This window comes from Hemicordylus capensis, chromosome 6 (assembly GCF_027244095.1).
Source record: "Hemicordylus capensis ecotype Gifberg chromosome 6, rHemCap1.1.pri, whole genome shotgun sequence".
NCBI lineage: Eukaryota > Metazoa > Chordata > Lepidosauria > Squamata > Cordylidae > Hemicordylus > Hemicordylus capensis.
Genome location: NC_069662.1, coordinates 51,047,771 through 51,071,147, shown reverse-complemented (window position 1 = coordinate 51,071,147; position 23,377 = coordinate 51,047,771). Strand labels below are relative to the sequence as shown.

Sequence of the window (23,377 nt, the reverse complement as noted above, 5' to 3'; positions counted from 1 at the left end):
TTTGAAGAGAGGCCATGGCAGTGGTAAAGCTCATGTTTTGTATGGCGAAGGTTCCAGGTAGGGATGTACACGGAACCATTCAGCGATTCCAATCTAAGAGTGCCAAACCGGTTCTGGCAACTGGCATTCAAGCTGGTATGGAGGGGGCGGGTCACTTTAAGCACCTTCCCTGCCCCTTAAAGTGACCCCCCCCAACCTCCCGGGAGTGCACAGAACCAGTTCCATGCACATCCCTAGTTCCAGGTTTGATTTCTGGCCTCTCCAGATAAGGCGACAGATGCTAGCAATCAGCATAAACAATACTGAACTAAAGGGACCAATGGTCTGACTCAGTAGGCTAGTTCACACAAACATTGATAGGGTGGGGACAAGTGTCCCACCCAAATTCAGGAGCTGTGTATGTTCCCATTTTGTGATTGTGTGCAAGTGGGGGGGAAACAAGGTAGGAGGCAGGGGCAGTGATAATCCTCTGTGTGTCAGCTGGGTAGGAGATCTCCGTCCTACCCAGCAGCTGTACCCAACTGTTTAATGAGGTGAGAGGAAAAGCGCTCCAACCAAGCTGACACCTAGCAGATGATCATTGGCCATGACTCCTACCTTGTTTGTCACTCACACACAATCACAAAATGGGAGCACACACAGCTTCTGAATTTGGGTAGGACACTTGTCCCACCCTAATAATGATCGTCTGAACTAGTCTAGTATAAAGCAGCTTCATGTGCTCAAGGATCTGTTTTCATATTTCAAAAAAGAGTAAGGATTTTGACCCTTATTATTACCACCCTTATTGTGTGGTGGTATACTTGACAACATGTGTGCAATGCCTGTGGAAATCTTGGCAACCAATGTTGTGGCTGAATAAGATGTCTAGCAAGCAGAGGGTAAAACTTCAGTGCCCTGCACAGACCAAGAGGGTTTTTATACCTTTTTTTAATGTATTATTTATTTAGAGGAGTTATACTCTTCAGGCTTCAGCCTCCCTGTGAGTTGCTGGGCTTCCAACTCAGACATCTCCTGCAAAATGGTTGAGTTGAATGCGAAGTAAGGTTTCCAGCCTCACCCACTTTCACACTTCACCAACTGGGGTAAGCAAGGTAGATGGAGGCCCAGATCTGAATGGCAGGTTGAGTACTGAACTCTTTTGTAAAGCAAGCTTAACACTAAAATCCAACCTGCATACATCCACCCACTCATTGTTGACTCTAGATTGTAAACCCACATGGCAGGGACAGTATTGCTTCTGCATGTTACTGGCACAAAATGATTTTGTAATGATTCCCTTCCTGGATTCGTTCCAGCATCATACCTCCATTCTTCTGGAGGTTTTTTGGGGTGGGGGGGGAGCATAAATAGTCACAGCTTTGCAAACATGTCCACAAAGGTTACGAGCCCACCCACCTGCATCTACTTCTGTAAGTCATTTGTGACTTCCTTTAGATTTGTTAAGCCTCCATCATTGGCCTGTAGTCTCCAGGAATTGGCATCGATTTCCAGGTGACTGTTGACAGCAATCCTGGACATTTTTATGACTTGATATTGCATGTGTGGCGGGGTGTGTGTGTGTGTGTGTGTGTGTGTGTGTGTGTGTGTGTGTGTAACAAACATTTCCAAGAACAGCTTCCATCAGAGTTGGCAATCCATGCTTCCTACCTCCCCAAAAGAGCAAACCTTTGTAAAACTTCCATGCCTGCTTACTTGGAGGAAATTCTTATTTGTCACAGGTGGCAATTTAGATTACAGGTCTGTTTAAGATTAGTGTGTAGGCTATGAAGTAAAAACTGTGGAGCCCTTCATCAGACTAATTCCTGTTGACCAATCTAAGGGAAAGCGGTTGAGATCGGCGACTTGAGTTCCACTCTGGCCAAGATGGGCATCCACCTAACAGAAGAGGAAATGCAGGAGGCCTTGAAGTATGTCATTCCTGATGGTGAGTTGCAAAGAAAGGGGCTTAGGTGGAATCTGGAGGGTGCCAGAAAGCCTATCACCTTCCAAACATGAATGTTTCCGGAAGGAAAGAGATCCTTGTGTAGCCAATCTGACATTGCATTTAATGTTTTTTTGATACAGGCATTCATTCCTCTGTCTGGAGAAATAAAGTTAAGAACAAGCCCTGACATTATTTGGGAGTTAAGGCAAAAGTTCAGTGGTATACATTTGACTATCCTAAAAGTAGGTTTTAAAATCCTCATTGAGCAGAAGGAATATTTGAAGCAGCCCTATCCATCCCCAGCACAGCATCTCTCCAGTGGCTGTTGCTGGTGTCTAGCTCATGTTTCTTTTTTAGATTGTGAGCCATTGGAGGACAGGGAGCCATTTAATTTATGTATGTATATCAATGTAAACAGCTTTGGAAACTTTTGTTGAAAAGCAATATATAAATATTTGTCACATTCATTGTCATTTGAGATCATACAACGTATCCCTAGGATTGCTGCCAGGATGAGGGCTGGCAGTAGCTGAGTGGTGGGTTTGCTTACGAAGAGGAGACATTTCATACACCATCCCTACTTTCGGAGCCCAAAATTGTGGTGGTGATGTATTTTCTGTAGCCAAACCCTTTCCACTCACTAAAAATTGACCTCTCTAGAAACCTGAAGACAGTCTGATTCCAGCTTCTCCCTCCAGGGTACTCTGTTGAGGAGCAGGTGTGGAGACGTGGGTGGGGAGGTGGAGTGGCTGTGGTCTATAAGGATAACCTCTCCCTGACCAGGATCCCTGTGGAAGTGTTTGACCATATTGAATGTGTGTACCTCAGTTTGAGGACCAAGGATAGACTGGGACTTCTGTTGCTGTACCGATTGCCCCGCTGTCCGGTGCAGTCCCTAACTGAGCTGACGGACTTTGTCTCGCGTTTGGCATTGGGGTCTCTCAGACTTATGGTGCTGGGAGACTTCAATGTTCACTTTGGGACCAATTTGTCTGGGGCAGCTCAGGAGTTCATAGCGGCCATGACAACTATGAGCCTATCCCAAAGGGTCTCAGGACCGATGCACATTGCAGGCCACATACTTGATCTGGTCTTTTACTCTGATCAGGGTGGTGTTCCGTGGGTGGGGACTCCTGTGATTTCCCCATTGTCATGGACGGACCACCATTTGGTTAAGGTTGGACTCACAGTCATACCCCACCTTTACAGGGGCGAGGGGCCCATTAAAATGGTCTGCCCAAGAAGGCTATTGGATCCGATAGGGTTCTAAGAAGCCTTGGAGGGATTTAGTGTTGGCTCTGCTGGTGATCTTGTTGATGCCCTGGTGGAGAACTGAAACAGCAAGCTCAACAGGGCAGTAGACATGATCACACCAAAGTGTCCTCTCCGACCCGCTTCAAAATTGGCCTCTTCATATATGGAAGCACTATGGGGGCTGAAGCGGCGAGGTAGATGACTGGAGTGCAAGTGGAGGAAGACTCTACTCAAATCTGACAGATTACAACATAGAGCACATTTGAAGATCTATGCTCTGGTAATACAGGCGGCAAAGAAGCAATTCTTTGCAGTCCGTATTACGTCTGCAAATTCATGTCCAGCGGAATTGTTCAGAGTTGTGAGAGGGTTAGTGAGTGTCCCTCTTCCCTTGAATCAGAATTTTGAACCATCTATTACCCGCTGTGACATGTTTAATGATTTTTATGTGGATAAAATCTCTCATATTCGGGCTGACTTGGATTTAGACCCCACAATTACTGCAGTGTCTGAGTTCGAGGTGTCCAGTGACGACTCTTATGTAGTTAGGCTGGATCAGTTTCAGTTTGTGACTCATGAGGATGTGGACAAGCTGCTTGGAGTGATGCGGCCTACCACCTGTTCGCTCTTGACCCTTGCCCAACATGGCTAATACTATATGGCAGGGATGTTGTTGTAGAAGGCCTAATAGAGATCATAAATGCTTCTCTGAAGGAGAGCAGGATGCCTCCATGGTGTCCCAGGTTGAGGCAGTGACCAGAGGTGCCTTTTATCAGCTTCGGCTGATATGCCAGCTGTGTCGATTTCTTGAGACAAATGAGCTCAGAACAGTAGTACATCTGTTGGTCACCTCCAGACTTGACTACTGCAATGTGCTCTATGTGGGGCTGCCTTTGTACATAGTCCAGAAACTGCAGTTAGTCCAGAATGCGGCAGCCAGGTTGGTCTCTGGGTCATCTCGGAGAGACCATATCACTCCTATCTTAAAAGATCTACACTGGCTACCGATAAGTTTCCAGGCAAAGTACAAGGTTTTGGTTATAACCTATAAAGCCCTAAACAGTTTGGGCCCTGGGTATTTAAGAGAACATCTTCATTGCTATGAACCACACTGCCCATTGAGATCATCTGGAGAGGTCCATCTGCAGTTGCCACTGGCTCGTCTGGTGGCTACTCGGGGATGGGCCTTCTCCATTGCTGCCCCAAGGCTTTGGAACATACTTCCTGCTGAAATAAGGGCCTCCCCATCTCTTACGGCTTTTAAAAAGGCAGTCGAGATGCATTTGTTCACCCAGGCTTCTAATTAGATATTGTTTTAATTGTGTTTTTAATAGTTTTAACATTTTAAATTTTAATTGTTGAAATGTTTTAATCTTTTTATCGGTTGCTTTTATTGTTTTGTTGTAAACTGCCCAGAGACTTGCATTTTGGGCATTATACAAATGTAATAAATAAATAAAATAAATCAAATAAATAAATAAATAAAGTGGGGTGGAACATAAGGTAGAAGATTTTCTTGTGTCTTTAATTTAAAGTGAGGAAACTTGGAGCCTTACAGCATAAAGGAAGTTGTACACAATGGGGGGGGGGGTACTGTGCTCCTTCCCTTCCTCCAGCTTCCATGCATCTCATCATGTCTGATCAGCCATTTTTGTTTGCAGCTGATGGGAGAATAAACCTGAAGAATGTACTGGAGGGTGTCATGGCTACACGGCGGCCTTCCCAGTTTGAAAGTGAGTTGAATTGAGGGGTATTGGTATAGATGCCTTTATTTTGTGGTGCCTCTTTATTTCTGCTCAAAAACAGACAGAGGGCATATCTCCATGCTTTGGGGGCAGTATAGGGGACCCTGCGTACTCGCTCTTGTGTATCTCTGTCCCTCCACCATCTCAGTCATAAGTGCACCCAGGCTTTCTCCTTGGCTCCCAAATCTTAACCTTTGAAGACAGCCCTTCCTAACTTCCACAGTCCTTCCTGAGGTCATGTAGAAGCCGCTACTGAGATGAAGGGGAAGAGTTAGTATTCTGAAGTCTTGCTTTTGGTTTGTTGGTATATTCAAGGAGTTGAAATTAGCTGAAAAAGAGAGGAAAGACCCCCTGGAAAGATCATCCATTGACTTATCATCCCTCTTGCATATCAGGGTAAATGATCAAGGGTGTGAACAACAGCAATCTTGTTATTGCTGGTGATCACAGTTCATAGTTCTATAAAGAAACACAGAGGATCTTCTCATGTGCTGCCTAGCCCAAGCTAGGGAAGCCCAGGATGAGAACTTCCAGGATTGCCGAATTGCCTTCCAGGATTGCCAAACTTCCAGGATTGCCAAGCACTGCCTGGCCAAGCTTCTAAACCCAGCTCTTAGCCAGGGTTAGGGGCTCAAGTGAGCCCTTAGCCCGGGCTCCAGGATTGTCTGTTCACTGGGGCTACATTCCACCCAGTGGACACAAAGGTGGACACCTAGAGCACCCATCTCCTGCATGCCACGTAGTGCATTGTGGGATATCCATACTCTGGAGCTCTGAGCTGTGCCAGGTGAGTTCAACCAGTCTCCCACCACCACCACCACCGTCCCGCCCTGCCCAGCTGTGTGAACGACCTCACAGAGTGAAGACTGATAGAGCTCACAGTGCCTCCCTTAGCCATGTGGGCCTAGCTTATCCCAATTTTGCAACAAAATGAATAGACATGTATAAATCAAGCACTGACTTGGTTGTCAGTCTAGACCATCCTTGCTCAGTTCTTTTTTTAATGTTTAAAGTGCTGCATATAAATTTATCTGTTAATCCATCACCATATTAAATTTTTTCCCCTAAGAATTCTTTCCCCCCAAAATTGTTGCAGAGATTGGGGTGCATGTATGTCTTGGTAATGTCACAGGCATGAGCCAATATGTATTGTCCTCATCTGGCTTCTGCTATAAAGTTGCAGAATGAATTTTTCTTTCTTTCCTGAACTCACCCCTAGAGAGGAAAGGTTAGTCCAAACTTAGTTCAGTGGGGTTGCTTCCAGCCTAGCCCCACTGCTTTGTAACGTTACATCTTTTCTAGCCTTTTGAATGGCCCTAGGATAATCATCATAGGCGGTGTGGCTTGAAAAATGTTGTGGGGGGTGTCATGGCAATTGCACTGTACCCAAAGATTTCCTTTGTCCATGGGGTCAAACTGCACAACAGTGCATGGATGGCTTGTTAATCCATTTTCCCAGCTGGTGCCTGTGGGATCTTCATCCATCATGTCAGATTGATCGCTTTTCCCTCATTACAGGAGACAGGGTGGTTGTTCAAGACCTAAAGGACATCCTGGCCAGTGCAGACATCAGTCTCACTGAAGAAGAGATGCGTGAAGCGTTGAAACATACCCCTGTTGATGGTCAGTATACACTTTTGGAAGCTGATGAGATTATTGGCAAACTCAAAATGTTTGGCAGTAATAATTGCTGAAAGAATTGCTCATTTAAAATTTACAGCATGTTATGCTTTAAAAGAAAATTATTACAAAATGTTGTATAGATGGTATTTGACACCAAAAAAATTGGCATTAATGTATAAAAATGTTTCAAACAAATGTTGGAAATGTGGACACTCTGAAGGTACCTTTTTCCATATGTGGTGGACTTGTAGGAAGGCTTATTGGGATATGCTATATAATGAGTTAAAGAAAATTTTTAAAATGACATTTCCTAAGAAGCCAGAATCCTTCCTGCTGGGAATAACACAAGGAGTATTTTCTGCAACTGATTTAACATTTTTTATGTACGCTTCTACGGCTGCCAGAATAATATATGCACAGAAATGGAAGAGCAATGAACTCCCTTCAAAAGAAGATTGGCTGATAAAAATTCTGGAATACGCGGAGATGGCAAAACTTACAGTATTGATAAGAGATCAAAATCTAGAATGCTTTAAAGAAGATTGGAAACCATTCTTGTTGTATCTAAAGAATTATTTTCCTACTATGGATTTTACAGCAGGGTTTGAAATTTAGTAATAATAGCAGGTTGGGTAGATTAAAATTGTGTTTGTAAGGTTTAAATTTATGTTTGAATTATTATTATAGCAAAGGTAAATTTTATAGTTGATGATTCACGAAGAGGTGTGAGCGGGAAGTCCGTATTTGTTTGTTTGTTGTGAATGTTAATAAGAATATTGTCAAAATTAATAAAAATTTAATTTGCAAAAAAAAGAAAGAACACACAGACACACTCCCTCTATTTCACAACCTGAACGTTACATATTCTGCAATGGAGTGTAAATAAGTAGATAAGGAGCCTTTCTAGATGGTAAATTGTACCAGCTTCAGTGCTGATTTCCACGGGGAATGCTGCTGCCCATATAAACAAATGTTAATGCCTTTCCACACTTTTCTACAACCAATAGCCCTCAATTCCATGGAAACGTAGAATAAAAAAGCATCCCCTTTTTGTTGTGCTGAATGCGGCAAGAGTTGTTGTGCCCAGTAGATTGCAGCATGTAGACACTGTCAATGGGTTTCCGCAGAAGGCATAGGTGGGACCATTACCTTTTCTGGGTGGCGAGGGGTGGGTCTGGGGAGGAAGGGAGGAGTTTTTTTTCCCACCCCTGCCACATCTTTCTGCCGCCTTTGGTCATTTCTCGCACCTGCATCTTCTGGGCCGCTGGAAAGGAACTCATGGCAGCACTCTCGCGCTTGCCAGCCCAAGAAGTGGTTGCTTCAAGCTGGCAGGATGCTTGGAGAAAAAGGAAGCATCGCACCAGCAGGAAGCTGCAGGTTTTCTTGCAGGTGCCTCTGCAAGTTTTTTCACCTTGGAGAGCCTGAGCAAAGAAGCCTTTGCATGTTTCTTCCCAGCTGGCCAGGTGGCCTTCACAATGGGTGGGGAGAAGCATTGCAGAGGGAGGAACATAGTGGAGGCATTGGGAGAACATAGGAAGCAGCCATATACTGAGTCAGACCATTGGTCTATTGTCTTCACAGACTGGCAGCGGCGTCTCCAAGGTTGCAGGCAGGGATCTCTATCAGCTCTACCTTGGAGAAGCCAGGGAGGGAACTTGAAACCTTCTGCTCTTCCCAGAGCGGCTCCATCCCCCGAGGGGAATATTTTACAGTGTGCGCACTTCTAGTCTCCCATTCATATGCAACCAGGGCAGACCTTGCTTAGCTAAGGGGACAAGTCATGTACCACAAGACCAGCTCTCCTCTTGAAACTCAGAGGGTGGGCAGGAGGAAGGCTGCACAAAACATACCTTCCCCCACCCCCCAGATAATTCCTTAACAATGATGGGGAGTGCAGACCATGCTCCCACACAATCTGCCCTGCTGCACGCAAAGCGGATCTCCAGTGGCCAGTACGATGTGTCCTGGCCTCCATGTATCCCACAAAGCACCACACAATGAGCATGATGCTTTGGGGGATACCCCATGAGACAGGCACTCTAGGCACCCGTCTCTGTTTGCCCTCGGTCTGAAAGCAGCCTTAGTGCCCACATGATCCCAGCACCCAGTCTAAGGGTTCTCTAACAGCCCAGGCTTTAATGTGTCTAAAGGCTGGGCTTCAAAGTGGGGTTAGGCAGGAGGGGATCCCAGCACTGCACACGAGCAGCCTAACCCAGACTTGGCTACCCTAGCCTGGATTAGGCTGCTCATGAAACAGCCTTCATGTCTGTGGCTTGCGGGAAGAAGAGAGACAGCCACCCAGCTTGCTATGCCCCTGCTCAGAGGGGATGAGAATAAAACCAGCTGAACGGAAGACAGAAAAATGATTCATTCTTACTTAATAATAAGATGTTTGCCTGAGCTGTCCACAGTGTGCATGCAACACTGCCCGCTGTTGGCAACAGTGGGCAGAATCCAGCCACTCGCCACCCCGACTGGAGCGGCGCAGCTCATTTGCCCCAGCCCATTTCCCCAGGGAGCATGTGACACTGGGTGAGAGCTCTGATTGGCTCCCCGGGCGCTCCCGGGGCAGGGCTAGGGCGGCAAGCACCAGAGCATGCATGTGCCCGCTCAGTCTGACGCTGGTTGCAGAAAGGAAAGTGTGGGTGGTACTGTGTTAGCGGGAGGGAGCCATTATACTAGGTTTTTGAACATGGAAGACTGAGGTGTCTCCACAGGAAACTGCACAAGAAACAGGATGAAATAGTAGGAAAAACTTGAGTGTTTACACAGCCCACGGTCACTTTGGATAAAATTATGTCTGTGAACCCATTAATCCTACCACAACAAACACTTGTATTTAGAAAGGCTCTTTGAAAAAGGGGGAAATGTACTGCTTTTGCATTTTTCTGTCTACATTATACAGCTTGTACAATTATGGGTGGATGTTTTTGGAAATGCCTTTTGGAGGAGGAGTGGACTTAGAGAACTTGAGTGGGGAGGCTGTGTTTTAAGCCAGAGGAATGGATACTGCAGATAATGGGAGATGGAATATGGAAGAAGGGATCATCCTTTCCCCATTAGTCTCTCATGGCAATGGCAGTTCTGAAAGCACAGAATATCATAAACTTCAAATGCACAGTGTGTAACGTGTAGACGCAGTGCATAATACACAAGAGAAAAATACACTCTAGGTCTGTCAGTTCCTCCTGCCCAATTGCAAAGGAAGGCCCATGCTTGGCTGTTGACTGGCTGCTCTTTTAAATACTTTGTAATGGACTTTCCATTTTTACATTTAAATAACAGTGCTACAAAGCAAAAAAGGTAGTTAAGGAAGGGGATAGAAGCCGGGGGAGGAACAGTTCCCACCACTCTTGTAGCAAGGTGCCTCTAGTCTGGATGTGGTAAATAAAGTTGGTTAGGCAAACACAGTGGTGTACTTTTCAGACAACTGTCAATTTTTTTGACGTCTTCAGTGTGTTATGAGTTCATGAAGGGCTAAGTTATCAGATTACTTGAAACATCCTAGTCCATAAATGTTGGAGTTTGATTTTCCTTATTATTTTCTGTCTGCTATCTGACTGATAGACTTGGACTGTTCTAAATTATCGTGGGTTCTTCTCAGTGACTTGACCTCTGTTTTTGTCTGCTGACCTCAATCTCATTTTTGTCTCTCTTGGGATTTTCTTCCCCTTCTGATTCTGAACTATTTTTTCCCCCTTCAGCTGAAGGGAAGGTGAACTTGGCAGCATTTATGAAAGCAGTGAAAGTAATCCAGCCATATCTCCAGACTGGTGAGTTAATAAACTGGTTGAGAATATACTGTGATAGGGGAAAGTTCATGACAGACAATTGTGTTTTTCTGCTTGCTTTTATCCTACACATACGTTCCTTGGAGTTGGAACATTACTGTGGAGAAATGGGTAGGCTGTATGTGTGCAAACCTTAAAACAACCACACCCTCTCTTCCCATTCCTTCCTTCCAATATGGTCTGCTGCCCCCACCTCCTTGAACCTTCTTTTCCAGGAAACGATTAGGAGGACTTGTGTTACCTAGACATTTTCCAGGTTACAGTCTGTAATATTTTCGTAATGTGTTCACTAAGTGCCCCTCCATTTTGCCCGTGTTACGACATCAGTGTCATTGTGTTGTCAACAGGGTACAGTTCATATTTCCCATGCCGTGTTTCGGATTTAATTGTTTCGTTATTGCCCTATAATGTGGTAACAGCTTTGCAGGAAAGTAGTTGTATTTTTCCATTGTAGGGAGGCTTGTCACGTTATTTATGCTTGCAGCGTGAACAGTTATTTTCATAATTTGTTGTTGTTGTTAATTTTGGGGGGTGTGGGGAGCAGCCCGGGTTAGAGAATGCCCGTGACTGCCATTCCCAGAGAAGCTGCTGCTCTTGCTTGGGGGGGGCAGGGCGGGGGCACAGAGACCAGACCTCCTCCCAGGTAGCCTGCCCCCCCTTCAGATTGCTCACCTTTACTGGAGGAGCGCTCCGCTCCCCTCCCCTCCGCCTCCTCCCTCCTTCTCCACCATTGGATTTTTAATTTTTTAAAATCTTTGCTTGTGCAAGCCTGCAACAACATAAGGCATTGTTTTGGAATACCACTTCCCCCTGCTGGAGGTTTTGCACAAGTGCACCAAGATTTTTATTTTATTTTTTAAATAGTTCCATCACATCAGTGATCCCCCTCTCCCTCCACAACCCCATTGGCCCGAAATTTAGAAGGTGGAGGAGGGGCCAATAAATGCGTTGAATGATGAGGTGAATGAATGATGAGGTGGAATATGGATGCTCCTTGCCTGGAAAAACCACTGCAGTGATGGGCAATATGGACGGTCAAAACCTTGTCACATTGCATATAATACTGCCAGAGAATGGCTGTGCTTGCAGTTTCGAAACGCTGCCTCATTCCGTTACACTTTGCAACACTTTAAGCGTTAACAATCTCGTAGTCTGGAAAACGCCCTGGGGAATCAGCCTTATCTAGTCTTCCCCAACCTTGGGGGTCACGAGAATAACATGCCCAATTGGCAGGCCTGTGGGAGAGAGTTAACTGCTCAGACCACACAGTCACAACAGTGATTGCACTACAGCTTAAGACTTAGAACATTTTAATTGAAATTGCAGGAACCAGGGATTAATGGCTGAGAGGGAAAGAACAGGCATGACAAATAAAATTAAAAATCTTACAGCTAACTCCTGGCTCTGGACTTTTAGACTAGAGATTTCCTCATAAAGTTTTTCTTCACAGCTTCAATCTTAGGAACAGAAATACAGGAGATTGTGTGCTCTTCCTCCAGGGTCATGCCTCTAAACCTAACCAATAAGGAGTAGAAGTTTCTTAATACACCCCACACACACATGCTTGCCAGTTGTCCATCATAAATGTAACAAAGTTATCCAGGCAGAGGAGCTTGTTGCACCAACCATCCCTTTGTGACTCTTTCTTTTCAAAATAATCTTTATTGAATCCAAGAGCTGCAGCTACTTTTTTATAGTTTCTGGAACCATGTGTTTTGGAATTCCATCCTACCCTTTCCCCTCCTTAGCCAATTCAGTACACCTCTGCCCAAGCCATCTTTCTTTTTGGCTGCTACGATTACATAGCTATCTATGTCAATATCAAGTTTCTAGTGGTGCATAGGATTACAGATGGTCATTTATCAAGTGGCAATTCACCACAGTGTGGTTATAATCAGTTGCTAAGATGACTGGTCATCTGTATCATCCTGCCAAGTGGCAAGGATATTTCTGATCAGAATTCTAGGAGAGCAGCAGGGAGAATGATAAGAGTGTATTGTCTCCTCACCTTGGCAGGACATACATGCTGCTGCCGCTGGCTGGAGATCCTGAAACTTTCTTTTAAAATGAATTAAAAACTGAGATTTTTAAATCTTCGAATTATCTCAGGAACCCCTGCACTTATGAACACATCACACCATTACTATTTTCTGCTTTTTCTCTCCCCCCAGTGGCATTTAGATTTAATCTCTACTTGTTTTCTAGAGATGTGCACAATTTTGTGTTGTGTTTTGAGCTCGGAACACACAACAGCCGACACTAAATCAGAATCGAATTACTGCTGTGTCACTAACTTCCATTTTCTCTTTGGCATCTTTCATTATTCTCTAGATCAGAAGATTGCTGTTCAGGACCTAGGATCCATTCTGGCTAGGAGAGGCATCTATTTGAATGACAAGGAGCTCCAGGAGAGCTTGATGAATGTAGAAGTGAATGGTTGGTATTTCCAGTCAGGGGCATAAGTACTATTAGTCAAGGGGAGGCAGCTGCCTGGGGGCCCCCACGCCTCGAGGGGCCTCCCAGAGGCAAGTCACATGACTCCCCAACACCCGCAGAGCTTCCTTCATTATGATCCTTCCTTTGTATTTCTTCCTTCGACCTGGCTAGTATCTTTCTCTCTCTCTCTGTCTCTCTCTCCCCTCCCTCCCTGCCTCCCTCCTTGTGTGTGTGTATCAGTGAGGGGCCCATTTTTAAATTTTGTCTCTGGGCCCACTCCAGCTTTGTTACGCCCCTGTTTCCAATGATGCTCAGGCTGTGGTGTTGCAGTCTGAGAACACTAACCTTTTGAAAGGACTCTCAAGAGAATTTACCCCCAGTAATGAAGGGCTCCTCCTATTATTATAGGGATTATTTTTTCTTGGCACACTGGTTTTCATAAAGATAAAATTATTGTACATAAATAAAGTTAGTATTAGAGATGTGCGGACTGGTCCGGTGGAATGGTCCGGGGGTTCGGGGTCAAACCAAACCACCACCACCCCGGTTCTGTCAGACCGGAACTGGACCACCAGGTCCAGTCCGGCCGTTCCGCAAATTTTTGTTTTTGTTTTTTAAAATTAAAGTAGATGATAAGTCCCTTTAGCCCCTTCAGGGGGCTTACTGAAGCCGTGGGGGGGGGGTTTCCACACAGGCTTCCTCTCCCCCCGCCGGCCTTCCTCATCACCACCGCGGCCCGCCGCAGCCGGGTAACTGGAGCATTTTCGGCCCTTTCAGGCCTCCGTACGAGTGCGCGGCCGCCATTTTGGCGGCTGCCGCGCATGCGCCAATGCCCTCTGTGAGGCCGTGGTAAAGTGTGCCATCAAGTCAATTTCAATTCCTGGCGCCCACAGAGCCCTGTGGTGTTTTTTGGTAGAATACAGGAGGGGTTTACCATTGCCTGTATGAGATGATGCGTTTTAGTATCATCTCATTACAAGTATGAGATGATGCCTTTCAGCATCTTCCTATATCATAGTAGCAGCGGGGATTCGAACCAGCAACCTTCTGCTTGTTAGTCAAGCATTTCCTCACTGTGCCACCAGAGTAATATGTTCCATGCATCCAGTTCTGGACAACAACTATGCTGCCATGTTCTGGACCAGGGATTGTTCTGGACCAGTGGATGTTTCCAAACTGCCTTCAAGGATAACCAGAATAAATTGTATAGGAGCTGCTAGACCTCACAGATTTTTTGTTTGTTTGTTTAATAAATTTGTATACCTCCTATTACTGAATTCTCTAGGCAGTTTGCCGCATTAAACAAACCAAGAATTTAACAGTTAAAACATATTAAAATCTGATTTAAAATATCCATAAAAACACCAACTAACTAAAAAGCTTGGCTGAAGAAATGTTTCTTTAGTTGTTTCCTAAAAGCAACGTTTATGTCTTCGTCTTTGTTTTCTTCTTCACCTTGCAGCTGATGGGACAGTGAACCTGGGTGAATTTATGAAGGGAGTTGAAGAAGTCCGAGGGCTGCCACCATTTGGTGAGTTGAGAGACTGAAACAATCGAATTCCATTTTGGTCCCTAGAAAGGCCACTATCACTCCTCCATCGTGTGTGACCTTTCTCCTTGAGGATACAGGGCGATTACCTAGATGTAAGAGAGAATGCAGCAGTTCTTAGAATATAGGGGCTGGCTCAAGCATGAGTGTTTTATCACTTGCCTGCAGGGTCAGGTGGCATTCTTGCCTGCGTGGAGGAGCTTTCACGGGCAGAACTTCCATATCATCCTAGACACCATACTTTTCAGTGGAGTCTGTTCTTTCATTCAGATGTGATCTGTTTAGTGGTGCTGAATAATCAGTCAATGAGCATGCATGCATGGGTTCTGACTATTTTGCAGCATGTGGAGACATAGGCTGTCAGGAATGTTTAAATTATGGTGAAATGACTACAGTCAATGGAAGGACACTCTGGGCCAAACTAGACATGACAGGGGCAGCCACGTTTATTTATTTGTCTGTTTTCCTTTGCCATGGTGTGTGTGTGTGTGTGTGTGTGTGTGTGTGTGTGTGTGTGTGTGTGTGTGTTTCCCTCTCGTTCTAACATTAAAATGAGCACTTGAGTGAGGGGAGCTGCACCCTCCTGAAACTTGCCTCTCCACACTCCATTTGCTTCAGGCACTTCTGGTGCCTTTTTCTACGCAACCAAGTTCCTCTCCAGTTTAGGCAATGGGAACTGCAGGGCTCGAATTGCAGGTGAGTGGGGGGCAGCCCCCTTACCTTATGTTCCAGACCCCTTAGCTACTAGAAAACTATGAGTGGAGGCCATAATATGGATAAATTGGGAAGAGGCAAAGAATGGGGCTTGTGGGTTTCATTAAAGGCCCTGCTACCTATTATCCCATAATTTGAGCACTGGGGGGGGGGGAGAGAGATTAGGGTGACAGAGTGTGAAGAGGTAAAATGACAGAGGGTTCAGCTCCCATTACCCGTGGACCCCTTTTGATGCAAATGGCAGTGCCCTTGCTTTATATGTGAATAAACAAATATTGCTGCCCGGTCATATCTGGTTTGGAGCTCAGGATATCCCTTTTTCTGAAGACAAAATATCTAGTATTCTGTATGTGATTTGTAAAACTGCCCCAGTCCCCCTTCACCCAATCACTTTTGTTCTTGGCTGTCTTTGTCAGATTTGGGGTTTTTTGTCCAGATGTTTTGCTTTTTCCTTGCAGCCGATGGAATGCTGGGCTTAGGAGAGCAGAAAGGAGTGAGAGGAGCGGCCCAGAAGTTACCACAGCTAATGATAGATGGATGGACAAAAGGTAGTATTGAGCAAGGCTGGTGGGAAAGGGGAGAGTTAGGTGAAGGAAATCCCAACAAAGAAAACCTCACTGAGCCTTCTGTATATACAACTTACAGAGGGGTAGCTAGGTTAGTCTGCTGCAGCAAAAAGGACTAATAGTTCAGTGTCACTTTTAAAAGGTTTGACATAAGGATGTGCACAAACCAAGCTTTGTGCAGAGGTTCAGCACGGAAGTGGTTCGAACAAGGTCTGAACCAGTTTGGTGCCTCGGGGAAGGGAGTGGCGAGTGGAAGCTTTTAAAAAGAGAAGAGCAGGTCCTTAACTGCAGTGGTGCACCTACGTAATTTTGCTGCCCGGACTGCCCTCTCCATGAGTCCCCCCACTGTGAGGCCCCCCTTGTAAAAAAAAAAAAGGTCAAACAAACCCCTCACCACTGCCCCGCCTCACCGAACCACCGATCTTTCCCCCGTAATTTTAGCCACCGTGTGTGTGGCAGTGGAGTGGGGGGAGAACCAAGCAGCTACCACAAGCCTCCTGGCACAGGGGTCTCCCCAACATGGCCTGCACACTCACATGGGGCATGCTGGGACTTCTGGGGGACAGGCAGCCCCCGATCCCCGCTGCCCCTACCGGCTCCAGGATGGAGCCGGTAGTCGTGTGGGCGGCTGCCCAGGGCTAGCCTGTGGGAGCTAGCCTGTGTAGCCTGTGCTAGCCAAGGCTAGCCAAGGCTAGCTAAGCCTGCTGTCCCCACAGAACCCGGTGAGGCTCTACACACGGATCGTGTATAGGGCCTCAAGGAGGAAAATTACTCAAAGTAGTCACATTAAAATTGAAAAGGATATGTTTAGGCCTGATAATCAGTCTTGACCTTGTCTGCTGTCTCTCAGGGCCTTGCGCCTCCTATTTCATGCTCTGCTCACTCTATATAGGCTGCCTGTGGCCTGGTATCTAGACATCCAGGCACTGCTGGCTGAAGGGCTCAGATTTCTGATTGTAAGTTCTGAATGTTTTGTAGCACATTCAACAAATGGCTGTTGCTAACACTTCTCTCTCTCTTTTTCATACACAGAGAAGGTTGACATTAACAGTTTGGATGCCATCTTGGATGATATGGGGATCCATTTAACCAACAAGCAGCTGTATGAGGCGTTGAAATATGCTCCAGTGGATGGTTGGTGTTTTAGGGCTGGCCATAGTTAGAAATGGAACCTGGAATCAAATGGGCCTTGGTCTGATTCAGCAAGGCACTCCTTTTTTAATGAAAGGTGGGGACAGGAAGAGTAGCCAAACCATTCATGCTGTAGCCTCACAAGGCCCGCTTCCAGAACGAACCCAATTGGAAAAGAAAAATAATGATGATATCCACACATCTAAATCTGCATTAAATATAATTAAACAATCACATACAACAATATGGTAGAGGCTGCTGGCAGAAGCATGGAGTTTCGCAACATGATGGCCCCAATCCAAATAACAAGTATTCTGAAACATTACAGTTGGATAGGGGACGATTCACCACGTGGGGAGCATTTTTGGCAGCATCCTCATGGCAACCTGTGGGCAGTACAGAATGTAGGAGCTATGGAAAGATACACAATGCCCACATTTGGCTCCTATTTTCAGGGTAGCTGGTATTCATGTCTGCTGGGGCAGAAGGTTTTTTTAAAAAATAACCCCCTTTTCCTACCCCCTGGTAAGCAACTAGTTTCCTGGGAGGATCACTTTGAAGATGGAATAAAAGGTGGAAAGACCAAGGGTCCATCCAAACCCCACTCAACCAAGTGGCCTGTTGCTACATATATCAGTTGCATCACACCCCTTGTCCGGGGCGGATTAAGCTTTTTGCCCCCTGTAGGCAATCAAAGATTTGCTGCCCCGGCTCGAGGGGCTCAATGGCTATACTTGTAAAGGGGAAGGGCTTGGTTGCAAGGGCTTGGTTGGGGGGAGTTAAATATTTTCCCATATACAGAGTGCCCCGAAATGGGCCAAAAACAGCCCGGCCTGTCATTTGGGAGGCAGGCGGGCGCATGGGAGGAGCTCTCGCCGCCACCTCCACCACACTGCCACCATCCTTCCACCATCCTGATGCACAGTGGTGGTTTTTTAAAGGTAGAGAAGGAAGATTTAACTTTCCCATGACCCAAGCCCTTTATTTCACACCACCACTCCCAAAATTTGCCACCATTGGCAAATGCCTATATTGCCTATGCGTTAACCTGCCCCTGCCCCTTGTTGCTTCTAGGCTGGCACCTGGGTGGGCAGGCTGGAGATACCTCTTGGAGAGCTGAATTCATCTCAGGCACTGCTAGCTGCTGATCTTTACTCTGTTCCCTCAGTCTTTTGTCCTCTCCAATCTGTCCAGTTGTTCTGAGGGCCACTTCTGGTATGATATATTTGCTTGCTTGCTTGCGACAAATATTACCAGAGAAGTAGGAAAAATGATATAAAACTTTGATTTCAGTCTTGTACAACTCTTTAATGCTCATATTCCTCAACCTTAGAGATGAATTGCATTCCTTACCCCTATCTTGAATTTCTTTTTAATTGCAGTGTATTCTCTGACAGCATTAGGAACATATGCACTGAATGTGAAAGTGCAACTGACCACCATCTGTTGTTCAGTATCATTCCTGTGTGCTCAAAAATATAAGTACTCAGATACCATTATCATTGCTGCTGTTCTGTTCCTGTACAGCTGAATGAAAATACTTAATGGGAGGTTGGGATGTTTCTTCTTTTTCTTTGCAGTTAGTATCATCCTCAAGGCAGCCCCACCCTCCTCCACAAGTTCGTTATCTCTGTTATTTACTTTGGGGTACATTTGACCCCCCCACACACACCAGATTACTAAATAACTTTTCATGCAGGCAAGAGTTGTAGGACCTTCTAAGCTGCTTACCAAGGAAGAAGCAGATTTAGCGTCAATTCATACCACTATGTTTGACATGCTTAGAATATGGGTTGAGAATAAGAGGTGGCCATGTGTCAAAGCACCAGCATATCTTAACTTTTAGGTTTCTACTCATCATCTTCTAAGCCACTTGGTGCTTTTGTGGATTGCTTCAAGAACTCTGTTTGTTCCTTGCAGCTGATGGGAAGGTGGACATGGAAGCATTTAGAAGAGGCGTAACTGTCATCTTAAAAGGCCTACAAACTGGTGAGCTAGCTTGATAAAAGATTGATGGTTGTGTTAATTTTTGTCTGAATTTTTATTCTCTGTATATGGCCTCCCCAGATGATGATGATGATAATTAATAATAAAACACACACACAAACACTGCCTAAGCGTCAGGGCCTCAAAGTGGGGATTGGGAGCAGGAACGTGTGTGTGTGTGTGTGTGTGTGTGGTGTGTGTGTGTGTGTGTGTGTGTGTGTGTGTGTGTGTGTGTGTGTGTGTAAAAGCAGCCCCTGGAGACTGCAGTCAGGAGTGGAGAAAGGATGGGTGGGGATGGGAGATTAATCTGTTCTCCACTGGCTACTTTTAATCTCAGATCCTTGTGTTCCAAACTCCTTTTTCCAACACAGGGAAGATACATATCCTCATATTTTCCCCTGCAGATAGGAAGGCAGCTTGAGGGGATGATGTCGGGAGATCTGGCAGGGTATGGGTTAAAACACCTGTGCAGTTTGTCATTTGCTTAGGACCAGATTCAAGTCTTTGTAGTTTCCAGGCACTCTTATAATCATAGGCCCCCAAGATAGATCTATAGATAAATATTTGCATTGTGTACAACGTTTACGTCCCCTAATATGTCCCTGAATATGATGAGAATTTATATACCACTTTGCAACCAAAGTTCCCAAAGCGGTTTACATACAGAAATTAAATAACTAATTAAATGGCTGCCTGTCCCCAAAGGGCTCACAGTCTAAAAAAGAAACATAAGAAAGACACCAACAACAGTCACTGGAGGGATGCTGTGCTGGGGTTGGGTAGGGCTAGTTGCTCTCCCCCTGCTAAATAAAGATAATCACCACTTTTAAAAGGTGTCTCTTTGCTCAGTTAGCAAAGGGGTTAATGTGTCTAATATGTCAGAATGGGCATTCACAGAGCTGGATTATCCATTAGGATAATTTCTCACAAGAAGGTGTATTGTGGAATAGGGTAGGGAGAGTTTGGTGACATGTTTTCCAAATTTTAACATTGCTTTTAGAATGTATCTTGCCATTTTTTGAACAAACTGTGAAGGTGACTGCTCTTTTTCAAAGCTGAAATATAAAGGACTTTCTTAGGTCAACCATGGGACAGAAACGACTATCTTCACTTGCACTAGTTGAGAATGAGCTTTTGTAGAAATTGAAATTGGAAGATGTAGTCCATGATTTTGCTAACAAAAAGAGCTGCAAAGTTTATGTTTAATGTATTTACTTAAGTCATTTAATGATTTACTATCTATATATTTATTTCTCCTAGGCGTACCTGTCGCTAATCCCATGCGTGGCAGCTCTTGCGAGAGTTCATGAGCAGCTGCTGGACTAACGACTGGGACAGGAGAAAATGGCTGTCAGGATGAGGAGGTGATGGCGGGCAGGAGGAGGAGACGGGCTGGCTTGAAAGCCAGCCAGAAACCACGGCCGCGTGGGGGGAGAAGCAGGCCGGCAGAGGTGCAGATGCTCTGTGCCCGGCCCAGCTAGTTAAAATTAATTCAGTTATCCAACACTCTACATTGTACTTTTTGATTAAGAAAGCTGCTAAATCAAATGTAATAATCTACTTTAAATTGCATTACCTTAACAGCACAATCAAAAAGTACAATATAGAGTGTTGGATAACTGAATTAACTTTAATGAGCTGGGACGGGCGCAGAGCATCTGCGCCTCTGCCAGCCCACTTCTCCCCCTACCCGGCAGTGATTTCTGGCCGGCTTTCAAGCCATCCTGTCCCCTCCTCCTGCCCGCCGCCACCTCCTCATCCTGACAGCCGTTTTCTCCCATCCCCGTCGGTAGTCCAGCAGCTGCTTGCGAACTCTCACAAGAGCTGCCACGCATGGGATTAGCGACGGGTACGCCTAGGAGAAATAAATATATAGATTATTACATTTGATTTAGCAGTTTTCTTTTCTCACTTTTGAGTCACCTGAGACTTTTTGGGGTGTGGGGTGTGTGTGATAAAACCTTTTAGTAGGCCCTTAGGAGCTTCCTAGGGCCCTGGGCACTGTGCCTATTGTGCCCAATGGATAATCCAGCCCTGCCTTTGCTCTCTGGATCATAATGGTACATTGACATGAAAGAAAGCTGCTGTGCTGCAAAGCCACTGATGTGGATGGCTTTAGCATTACAGGTATCAATTCAGACCAAGTAACACAAAGAGTCAATAGGGTTCCACCTAGTGCTATCAAGCGATTTCCTCTGGCCTGGCTTCTCAGTCTAAGCAACTCGGGTACAAGACTCAGATCTTGCTCAGGTACAGATTAAGCTGCTCTCAGACTACCTCTCCTTACTCACCTGCTCACCAGCTTGACTGCTCCTCTGGTTGAAAGCTGCTTGCCTCCAGACTGCTAGTTCTGGCAGCCTAAAGTCCAACACACAAACTGGTCTGTGCTAAAACGTTCCCAACACACCTGGGAACAAGTGTGTCTCTCATCTTTTGATAAAGATTCTTAGTTTGAAATCCTACTCTTATGTATGGGCTGACAAGAACGAAATAATTGCAGATTGTAAGGCTATCCATTGTGAAAAGCTGGAGTGACCATACACACACAATACAAATGTGGACATTGTTTCTTACCCCAGCTGTATGCAGTGGTGGATTAATGGAGAGGCAGAGTAGGCATTTGCCTATGGCTGATCTGAGGAGCAACAAATTTTGCCCCTCCTCAAATTTTGCCACCCCGCTCTGTGGACAGCGGCAGCTGCAGCAAGAGTGGAGTGGGTGAAGAGAAAGTCCCCCCTTTTACCTTCTGGGTGGGAGGGGAAGGCAACTCTTTTTTGTTTAAGGTAAGAGGGTGGCAAAAAGTTTAATTCGCCCCTGGCTGTATGTATTTGTAGAGTTGCTATTATGCAGTTTTGTTTCATCTCTTTTGTTTCTTTGTACTCAGGGCCAAACTGTAGGTGACATTTAAAGTGTTCTTAGCCCTGATGGGCTTTGTTTTTCTTTGCTAATAGCAGCCATATTGGGGCGCCCACAAATCAGGAAAGCCTTTGTGCCTCCCTGCCACAGTCTCAATCTACCAGGCCTTCTGTTCCAGTTGCTGTTGGCTAAAGAAAAGCTAAGCTCTTCAGGGCTAAGGACACCTTTTTAATGTCATGTGTACCAGTCAGTAAATCACAGTATACTTGGAGTAGGTGGGAATAGTAGTTGGGGGTGGGGGGGAATAATGTGAAAAAACACACCAGCAGCATTTCCAGACAGCAGGCTTTACCGTGGGTTTACTGCAAGGCTATAATGTGAGTTTGAATTTGCCCCCCAAAACTGACGCAAAAAGTGGGGTGTTTTTATTACCCCGGACATAAATCGGGCTACACTCTAACCTGCAATCAAAAACCGAAATTGTGTATGGAGTGCTCCCCAATAGCTCGCAGGGACCTTGGGGTAAATCTGGCCGATATGTGAACGCACACCTTCCATTCTGGAGGAGAAGCAGGCTAAAAGCCCCATCTGGAAATGCTCCCCAAAAAATACATTTGAATTCACTTCACTCAATTAAAAAAAAAAGAATGTGAATTGCTGTTCTAACCCACTACTTAAGTAAGTGTGTGTGTGTGTGTGTGTGTGTGTGTGTGTGTGTTGCTATTGCTATTCTTGTTTCTTTATTTCTTTTTTAAAGAGAAAAGGGTGAATGCCAACATAGTGGGTGCTGTTCTGGCCAGCATGGGGTTCTACTTAACCCAGGAGGAGCTACAGGAGACTCTCAAGCGTACGAGAATTGACAGTGAGTGTGTGTCTGTGTCTGGTTGTCTTCATTGGAGCATGTGCCTAGGAAGTCTGATATTTGATTTTCCACCATTACTGATTGCTCACCGTTTACACCTGAGGCTCAAACTACAAGTTCCTCAAAGGTCAGCAGTTCTTATCTCCATGTTCTTCTTTTTTAAACAAACAAACAAAACAAAGCAGCCTGGTAGCCTGCAAGTCTGAGGTGAATATTCCTGCTTTTATGACAAATGGTGGTTCAGGGGTTGTATGCAAGAGCTGGTCATTAGGTGGCACTGAGAAAGTGGCACTAAGAGCCTGCTGTCCATTCTTGACAATGCATTGATTCATGCAGACTCTGACAATGAAAGACTGCTGGTGGTGTGCGTGTGGAAAATGAGTAAAATCGCACTTGGAAACATGCTGTTCCAGCACTTTTTTGCTGCTGTCTGGAACCACCCTCATTGAGTTATGTGGAAAGTGACTACTTAACCCTTTCTTTCTGGTCCAGATCAGAATCAGCCCCTCCCTCCAACCTGCTTTTTCACCTGGAGGGTAGATATGGGCTTCCTGTGCATGGGAAAGCAGTACGAGAGAGAAGATTTTGCATGGAAAGGGTAAATGAGTATCTCCCTGGCCACCCTTTTCCCATTCAGACACAGCCTGTCCCAGTCTGCTTTGGGTTGAAAGACAAGCCATTCATAAAGATATTGAGATGAGAAGAGGAACAAAGCATCTTAAAATGGACCAATAACAATGAGGAGAGAGAGAGAGAGAGAGAGAGCGAGCGAGAGAGAGAGAGACCCCGTCAGTCATTTTAGCAATGTGGGAATTCACTGGAGTAAAAGCCGTCTTGCTCACCCCGGCTGATCTTTTTGCTTTGCAGAAGATGGGACGGTTAATTTGAAAGACTTCATGTGGGCTGCCCAGGAACTCCCCAGCATTCGGCGTGAGTT

The 23,377-nt window shown here is 45.4% G+C and overlaps 1 protein-coding gene across 2 annotated transcripts in view; it reads left to right on the top strand.

The window, feature by feature from the left end:
• The window catches only part of LOC128330249 (uncharacterized), a 172,126-nt gene that overhangs the window by 96,857 nt on the left and 51,892 nt on the right, over positions 1-23,377 (top strand). For both annotated transcript variants that reach the window (XM_053262784.1, XM_053262783.1), the window contains 11 exons: positions 1,823-1,927; positions 4,843-4,914; positions 6,445-6,549; positions 10,254-10,322; positions 12,672-12,776; positions 14,239-14,307; positions 15,498-15,587; positions 16,638-16,739; positions 18,657-18,725; positions 22,336-22,440; positions 23,308-23,370. In XM_053262784.1, the coding sequence (XP_053118759.1) occupies positions 1,823-1,927; positions 4,843-4,914; positions 6,445-6,549; positions 10,254-10,322; positions 12,672-12,776; positions 14,239-14,307; positions 15,498-15,587; positions 16,638-16,739; positions 18,657-18,725; positions 22,336-22,440; positions 23,308-23,370 (954 nt within the window). The remainder of the gene's footprint in view (positions 1-1,822; positions 1,928-4,842; positions 4,915-6,444; positions 6,550-10,253; positions 10,323-12,671; positions 12,777-14,238; positions 14,308-15,497; positions 15,588-16,637; positions 16,740-18,656; positions 18,726-22,335; positions 22,441-23,307; positions 23,371-23,377) is intronic.